At 36.3% G+C, this 9,401-nt stretch overlaps 1 protein-coding gene across 1 annotated transcript; it reads left to right on the forward strand.

The window, feature by feature from the left end:
• The first annotated feature begins 71 nt into the window (after positions 1-71).
• Positions 72-9,020, forward strand: LOC145769710 (uncharacterized). The gene is made up of 5 exons (XM_082581389.1): positions 72-134; positions 6,993-7,046; positions 7,560-7,610; positions 8,148-8,294; positions 8,560-9,020. Exons 1-5 carry the CDS (start codon positions 119-121, stop codon positions 8,715-8,717), a joined length of 426 nt encoding a protein of 141 aa, XP_082437515.1. The 5' UTR covers positions 72-118; the 3' UTR covers positions 8,718-9,020.
• Positions 9,021-9,401: the final 381 nt, after the last annotated feature.

The raw sequence follows: 9,401 nt of genomic DNA on the forward strand, positions 1-9,401 counted from the left end.
ATAAAATCATAACATTATCACAGTTATTATTCAAAAAATTTAATTAATGGTGTAAACATTTCTGTTTTGCAGAATTTTTTGTAAAATAATCGACATTTGGTTTTAAAGCAAGAAAACGATGGGAAATGAGGAGTGTAAGTTTGTCAAGTTTTATCATTAAGTAGTAGCGTTGTGACAGCATACAAAGCACATTTTTTTTTATCTTACTTGGTGTCAAAGTAAAATGATGTAATCATGTAATGGATACTTTAAAGTGAAAATTAAAAATGTTTTGGCTTTAAAACATGATTTGCGTAAATCTTATTAAAACGCAGCCAATCATAGGTGCCTTAATCACTTTTTATTATATATCGCTTTTTATTAGGCTTTTTATTAGATCACTTGCAGAGATACATTTTGGGGCTGTGATGGTTTTTGTATGCACGCTAGAGTTTCAATTATCTGTTTTATTACAAGAGGAAAAGGCTTTTTTAGTAGTTCTTAAAACTGGGAGGCGTGCTCTCCTTAGGAGGCGTAAAAATTTTCCAAAGGAGGGGAGCGCAAAGATAGTAGACTGTTGCACTAGTATTTTACAGTATTGTAGGCTACATGTATAATGTACAAGTCCTAAACCAAAATGTTGGTAACACCTTATCTTGTGTCACGATTGTTGGCTGGTGATGTGATGTAGTTTTTCCTTTAGCTCCAATCGCTTTCTTACGGTTAGTATTGAGTCTTGTTCAGTAGCAATGCGAAGTTACTTTGTGTAAAAGTAGCTCTTTTCTGTACTTGCAAGTGGAACGACACAAGCTCGGAACAAACTTAACTGTGAACCTGACATGCGATGTGTGTTGCTTTCAACTAAGCCACCAATTAAACTGCTGGTTTCAAAAAAGCAGTTACATCCTTCTCGTTAGGCCTACGGCGAGGAAAGTAGATTATGATTTAAGCTACTTAATATTTTGATTTAGCCTACGTATGATGGAAAATAGAAAATAAACTCTGTTTGTGTTAAAATCCAAAATTTATGTAGTATGATTTTGATTTATAACCGAGAAAAGTGGGCACAATTTTTTACAAATGACGATAAGTGGCCGCAGCCCAAAAAGTTTAAGAATCACTGCTAATTCAAGACCATGCAATCATTTCTATATTTAGAACAACAGATTCTACAATTAATCTAGATGGATGAGAACAGTGAATGACAATTTGATTATTTTGTCCCAAATAATCCTTGGCTAAAGTAGCAAGCATTTGTAAACAGCCAGTCATATCGCCTCCATCTTCTTTAGATTGCAAAGCAATTGTGATGGAGGAATGAAGTCATTATGCAATGTCATTATTTCATGATATGCCAGTAGGCTAATGTCTCAATATCAATGCAATTGAAAGTGTAATTACAAAACTAAAACAATGCTTGCAAATGCTAGCACTTTAAGTAATTTTAGTGTAAAAATAAGTAGGCTACGTATAAGTGTTCATTTGACACTGTTGGATAAGTATTTCAATTTGGTTTAGCCTATCATGAAATCACTCACGTCCGAAAAAGAGAAAATAGCCTACTGTGACATCTACAGATTTTAAACCACTTCTGGTTACACCACATTGCTTCAAATCCAACATTCGGGATAAGTTCATACTTCATGATGTTTAAAAGCTTGCAGAAAAAACTAATGTGGACGGTACACAGGGGCGCCGGAACGATTTTTGACTGGGGAGGGGGCAAGATTACGAAAAAAGGGCATTTTTGTTTACTAAAAGGCCAATCTTTTTTCAAGTTTTAAGATAAGATATAGCGATAATGCTAATCTGTCAGCTCACTATGTATTGAGTAATGATAGCCTACAAGTGTCCGGTATACAAAGAAGGGCATCATGCTATGTTATAATGATGTAACCTACTGTCAATCCAAGCAGCCTGCGGCCATGGCCGCTAAGTAGTGCTTGAATGACCGCCGGTACTACCTCCTCAATCGGCCAAGTTTGGCCGCCGGTCTCTTCTCAACAATTAATTAATTTCGCAATAGAATGATCGTGGATTAATTGTCGAAAATATGTAGTATCAAAGAGTGACGCAAAATTAGATCAGCGCGTTATAATCGCCACTGTTGCATTGTGCGGGAATATTTGTTATTGATGGAATTCCCGACGTTTATTTTAACAAAGTCTTAATCCGAAGTGCTAATTCACGTCGGCTGGCAATATTGTCGTTTTTATGCCGCTTCGATGTTGTCAGACATTGAATCGTTGTTAAAAAGGAGAACTAGGTTAGTTGACATCCGAGGGGAAAACATTTTTTGATCATATTTTGCAAAAATTATGCTTCTTTTAGTAATGTCCTTCACATCATTGAAATACTTATTTTATTACCTTGCCGTCATCGTCAACACATATCGAACGTTTTTTCGTTGCTAAAAAGAATTCTAGGGGAGTGGCGAACTTCTTTAAAATCGGCCACATTGGAGACACTCGTGCGGGTGTCGTTAGATCAGGGGTTCCCAACCTGTGGTACGCGTACCACTAGTGGTACGCGAAGGTTTTTCAGGTGGTACGCGGGTAGCTTCCATTTTTTTCCCTAAAACTTGGATTCACACCTTTATATTTTGTTTATCTGGTTTTGTTTACATTTTTTTCCAAGAAGCCTATACTTATTGTTACGTAACTATTCTTGTTGCAAAATACAGGTCATGTCAATTGTCAACACAGAGCACAGTTGCTTTGGAAAGCCATACAACGCTGTGGGACAGTGGGCATTAATTTTGTCAAATGATTGCTCTTGATAGATATCATCTATTGTTTTATAGCAGCTACAAATAGCGTTGAATAATGCTAGTTGTAAGCTAAAACTAGATCGGAATAAAATGTTCAATAACAGTTACAAGGAATGTTCTCCAATAATCTTCTTGCTCAGTATGGCCTCTTCATATTCGTAGCCGGTCGTTTGGTCCACAGGACATTTGGTCGACAGGCCATTTGGGTTAGGGTTAGGGTTAGAGTTAGGGTTAGGTTTGTGTTAAGGTTAGCTAGCTAACCCTAAAATGAATCGTTCTGTTGACCTAACTTCCTGTCGACCAAACGTCCTGTCGACCAAATGTCTTGTCGACCAAATGTCTGTCGACCAAACGTCCTGTCGACCAAATGACCGGGTACCTTCATATTCACCGCTAGCTTCCCATGCTGTTCCACAGCTACCGGTACTCATTTTCCCTTCCACGTGGGAATGCCAGCAGGGATTTTCAGTCATGATGAACAAAAAGTCGAAACCGACTAGGTGCGCCCAGAAATGACTTTCGATGCGCTGTTAACAAACTTACATCGCGAATCGACCAATTGGTGGACAGTAAATAAAAATATCATTAAATTTAGTTGTGGTGCTTTAGTGTTATTTTAGTACGCCAATATTATTCTTCTGAATAAAATATGATTCGATCAAATTAGTTGTTCTGCAAGAAGTGGTACGCTTGGCAGTAGGCTACAGAGTAGGGCAGGTCGATTTTATACTTTTTTCGGAATATTAAAGTGAATAATGTACCGGTAGTTAGATTTAGCTGAAAAACTCACTTCTGTGAAATATCAGCCATACCGGATGAGAAACGGCTTGCGGAAATTGATTTGAATTTTTTTCGATTTTTGAAAGAAAATTGCATTACCGCTAGATGGCGCAAAACCAACTTCGGAAATGGCTGTTTATTTTTCGTTTAAACTGCTTTGACTCAATCCTTGGGGAACTCAAAATGAAAACTTTTATGTTCAGGCGTACCCTTCGAAGTAAAAAATTAATAAAAATGAAACAAATATTCAGTATATGCGAACTACAGTAAGTGAAAGTTGGTTAGCTGAGCTACAGCTCGGACTGCAATTCGTCGTAAGAGTGACGATAATGACCTTAAGACGGAAACGGCCGGCGCATATTTCTACTGAGAGCTTTGGCAACAATTGTTTTGTGACGATATTCGAAACCGTAGGAAACTTGCGAAGCTTTCGAAACCAGTTTTACGCATCTCTCCACACTTTGCGAATGTGAAGGTACATCAGAAATGTTCAGTTTCCGATCGTTGTCAACGAATGATTGAAGGTCCTAATTTGAAACTTCCTGTGTCAGTGGTGGGTTTGGGCTTTCAAGATCGCTGATATCCACTAACTCTTGCCACTCGTTTGCATTCCAGTTGACTAATGGAATCTTTTTTGCTGCCCTGTGCTCGCTAGGAAAATACAAAAATAAGTTAGCGACTGCCAAAATTTTTACTATCGACGCCAAGAAAAAAACAGTTTAGATTTTGCTGCTGTCTGTAATTTTTCGCCGATAACTTTAGTTTTTGCTTTGGCTCGATCTAGTTTGGACTTATTCATAATAATGTGACGGAGATCAATTTCCGGTCTCAAAAGATGTTTTATGTCATGTAATAATGCATTGCCAAGCGATGATACAGTCACTCCTCACAAGCTCTGAACGAAAAAAAAGGAAATTTTACGGTGCTGTATTCGCAGGCCGGCAGTCTTGCTTGTCCTAAATTAAAACATGATGACATTAAAAAAAAGTAACTTACGGTAATAATAAATCTGTGATAGCCTACAAATCAAATGTTCCCGCCTAAATTAAAAGCATTCAAACATCAAGGATTTATGGCAAACAAAGGTAAAATAGTTTTGGTATATAAATTTTTAGGTTACTTATACTCTTTGTGCACTGAGCTTTTTAAATAACATCAATATGATGCACGTGTTGATTTTTTCGTTGTGGTACCAATTCATATGTATCACTTTCAATCGACTAAATACATCGTGCTTAGGCCTATATACCTTGCCTGACGCCGAACTTGACGTGCTTGAGCTACTTATCCATTCGGGTAATCCTGATGGTTTAGGTATGTCGCCTTCCTCTTCGTGGAAGTCATGGGGAAGTTTTTGTAGCCGTTTTTTTATTATTTTGTGCTTTCGTAACTGCTGATCGATCAACCAATAACATTTAAAAGATACCTTTAGGACCAATTTTTAGCCTTTGATCCATCAGATAAGCTCTTTCTTTCAATGGAAATTTGGCGTTTGCAGAGAATACACAGAGAATGTGCTCTTTCTTGCAATCCAAGAGCTTGCAGTTGACTCGAGTATCCCTACATGCCACAACTTCCAGCGAACAAATACATGCCCAGATTAGCTTTTGCTCGACCTTTTGCGTGTAGGCCTATGCAGTTTATATTCTTAACCAATTTCAATAAATCCTTAATTTTTCTGTTGATGGCTTTGTCAGAAATCAAACGTAGACGAGGATTTAGCTTACTGCCTGCCAGATACTAATTAAATCCTCGCTGATGCGCAAAACAATACCCCAAATATTTCTTTTAATTTTAGCATTGTTAAGGTGGTAATAATATTGAATTAGTTGTTTATAAGTGCTTGGTTCCGTTTTGGCAAGCTCGCAAGGGCCTCCTCCATGATGCTGTTCACTTTGTCGTGTTAAACGCGGATTTTCTTTTGGCATGTTTAAATAAGAGTTTGTAAACACGAAAGTTTATCACAAGTTACTAGCTGAAATTAAATAAGATTTAAAAAAAACTTTATTTAGATCAACTGATTCACTGGCTTGTCAAATCATTGCTCAAAACGATCTATTACATTCATAAGAAGCACATCTTCAATGCTGTAATGATAAGTTGATTAGGCTACTCGATCTAATGGATAGCTTAAGTATATAGAGACGCGTCAGGCTTATAACAAGCACTAGGCCTACAGTCTATCACTGAATTAAGAGCTTAATTTCAATTCGAGCTAAACAACAATTTTTTCACTGTTCAGGTCTCCTATTCTTATAATATTCCGCTAACTTACTGTGATTAGGTAGGCCTACATCATCTATAAAGTATGGAGAAAGTCATCGAGCGTTTGCGCTGTTATGACGACTTCCGCTAACGGCGCTACATATTCGCGCTTTTCAAAAAAAACGCAGGGAGCAACTTTTAAGAATTTAATCGTATTTCCGCAAGCGATAGTTGCACTTTACTTATTTTTTTTACTTGCAAAAGATGTTTTTCACTTATTAGCAACTACCGGTACTTTATTCCATATCAAATTTTAAAATCGACCTGCCCTACTACAGAGCGTCCAAGTGGTACGAGATCGTAAAAAGGTTGGAAACCGCTGCGTTAGATGGTCCCGCAGTAGCCTACTGGATTACAATCCCGATAAAGCAGTTATTGGTGCAACGATTCTATTGTAGGACGTCGCTCAGCCCCAGACTTCAACAACGCTAAGTGATCATTTTAACATTGTTGCAAGTTTAATTCTATTTACTTGTGCTATCGTTATTTTTATTTTGTATTTTGGCCTCCAAGCACGCAGATTAGGCTGCCGAGAAGGAGCTCCCGGTAGGCCACGATGGCTGCCGAAAAAAAAGCGAGTTCTAAGGCCTGTCACTGTGTTGCAAAATTTGTGCCGTAAATATTATTTTGAGGAAAAATGAAAGATTATAATTGGGTTAAAAGCGAACAGCAGAAATTGTTATATTGCAAAATGTGCAGTAACTTACATGACTTTAAAAGGGCACCATTGCCCCCTGCTCCTCCATCTGCAGAAAAATTGAGGGCAGGGGGCATCCGCCCCCCTTCCCTCCCGCTTCCGGCGCCCCTGGCGGTACACGATAAAAGAAGCAGAAAGAAAACGGGGGCCATGAACAAAACTTATCATAAAACTTAAACTTGAACTCTACAAACTTTGTTCATTTCGGCAAACTTAAACAAAACAGTTTACAACCTAGAACTTGAACTAAGAAAAATATTACAAAATTGGCAAAATTACGCGTTAATTTTGCTATTTGTAGTTTCCGTAAACTTGCAAGCCTAGTATTAAAGATTATCGTCAAATTTTGAGCTCAAACTTAAATTTAAAATTGAACTTGTACTCGAATAAAGTCCATGAGTTTGCAACATAGTAATATCGTATTGCAATTAGGTGTCGAAAAAATAAGAAATAGGCCTAACAAGAAATGTGCTTTTTATTGAAAATATTTTATTTTTTCAGCTAAAAAATGTGAATCTGAAGAGGACAAACCGACGTCAAGTAGGCCTAAGACAGGTATGGCTAATTTCCTGACTACTCTACAAAGCTTCTAATAATTTTGAATTACACAACATTTTATTAAACTCACAGGAGATAACTTGAGTTTGCAATCCAGCAAAACTCTATAGCAAACATTCAGAAGTAAACTAACGAAAATGTGTCATTGATGTGTATTTGTTTTTTTGCTCAATTAAGCGTCATGTAATTTTGCCTCTCCTCTGCCTTGCCGTTTATTCTTATGGGTTCCTTTTTTTCGAATTTTGTGTATGTGGATCAGTTTTTTAATTTCAATTTATATAGAGCATCAGTCAGTTGGTTACTTGAAAAGGGCTAACATGAGTATGGCCGAAAACGTTTGTAATTTTTAGTTTATTTTCGTGTTATTATATTATGTTAAATGCCTTGTGGTCGTTAGGTTTCATTTGTTTATGGTTCAGAAAAATCACCTCTTTACCAAAATTTTATAATAAAAATGTCCAAGACAAATAACTGTGAAAGGCGATTCAAAAAAAATCTGGTTTGTTTTAGGTGCGTCTTCGTCAACTAAACAATTGGTGGTAAAACAAAAAGAGTATAAAGGTGAGAACTATTTTAGTATTTCTTATTTAGTAATTTTTACTATTCAATGCCAAAGTTTATTGTTATCACCAAAAGTGGTGAATAAAATAGCTTAAAGTGAATTAATTATGACATCTAGCCTATAGGCCTACGCATCGTTTTCAAACAGTAGGCTACCGCTTCGTCGATGATCTAACAGTTTTGCTTTTATTTGTCACTTTGACTAAACAGAGAGTTGCATCAGTTGCTCTAATAAAAAAGAATGAATGAGGATGATAAAAGTTATCTACCATTGTATTAAAACAATGGTGTAAAAAATGTAGTGCTTCAATAAGGACAGTGGAAATTAAGCGAATGAAATATATAAATTACTTTCATATTTTGATGCGAGTCATAATTTCTCATGTTTTAGATACGCAGAGAATATTTAAATTCAAATTCCATTCATTCTCAAGCCAAAAAAAGCGATTTAAAAAACTTTCTTAACAATTAGCAGCTAACAGTTGTAATCTTTACCAGTCATGATATGAATCACAATGTCGACTATGTTGCGACCAGGAAAAATCTACATAGAGAACGAATCCACCGAAACTGTTTACAGTGTTGATAGCGCGGGATTACGCAAAGTCCTTGCTGAAGTCAAACATACAAGGGGCCGTATGCCTGGTGATGTAATGAGCTGTTTTCAAAAACGAGAGGTTCATAGTAAGTTTGATAGACATTTTTCCGGATTGTGCTTTTTTTAAGACATTTGCGTTAATAAAGATCCAATAGATATTAAACTTTGGTAAATAGGTAGCCTACTGCTATTAGAGGTGTAGTTGGTCTGCTTAAGTTCAAATGTAGTTGTGTATGATGAATAAGTCCATGTTATGTCTAAAACTTTGTCACGTACTCGGTGCAAAACACATTCAAAACTGAATAATTCTCTTCCAACATACTTAAAAGTAAACACTTTGTTATTTCGTAGTTCATGAGCCAAAGTTATTCTCATCAATTGGCAAGGTTACATGGGACAAAATGGATTCCATTGATGGTTTCGAAGCTCTTATGACAAGGAGATTGCAAATACAAGACGCAGTTTATGTGAAACAGACCAAAGATGGAAATTTTCACTTTGCTTCATAGTTCGATTTCATTCTATGTGACCCAATATAGAAACCGAATAGACTTGCATTATTAACGGACATTAACATTTAATGGATTTCTTATGAACGTAGTAGCCTAAAACCGTTGATTGTTTTTACATTTTTACATACAGTAATTCTTGAGATGGTTCAATTTATGATTTATTTCCTAATATGGAATAAATACTTTTGCACAAAATACAATTGTACTGTATTTATGTAATATTTATATTAGATCCGAAGTATACGCCAAACGTATAAACAAATATTCGACATGACAGTAGACTACCGGTATTGGAAAGCAAAACGTTATGAAACAACCAAATTGCACATCACTGTCTCTGACGACTGTTAACAGCAAAAATGTTAGGCTACATGGCTAAATGCCACATAAATATGATCAAATAAATAAATATTATTTTAACAAGCTTTTCCGGCTGTTTAATAGCTTGCAAGTCTGTGTTGGTTGCATACACAAAATATTTTGGAGGGGGAGGTAGCCTAATTGCTCTTGACTACTCTCCTGCGTACAAACTAGGACTAAATGACTGAAATCAAATTCACTAAAATTTACGACCAATACAAAAACTGACAAACAAGAATCAAATGCTTCATAAAAGTTTAATCTCAGAAAAAATCCCACACAAATTGGGTGCTGAAAACAACACTTTACAGCATTTGATCA

Source organism: Aplidium turbinatum, chromosome 4 (genome assembly GCF_918807975.1).
Source record: "Aplidium turbinatum chromosome 4, kaAplTurb1.1, whole genome shotgun sequence".
Taxonomy (NCBI): Eukaryota; Metazoa; Chordata; class Ascidiacea; order Aplousobranchia; family Polyclinidae; genus Aplidium; species Aplidium turbinatum.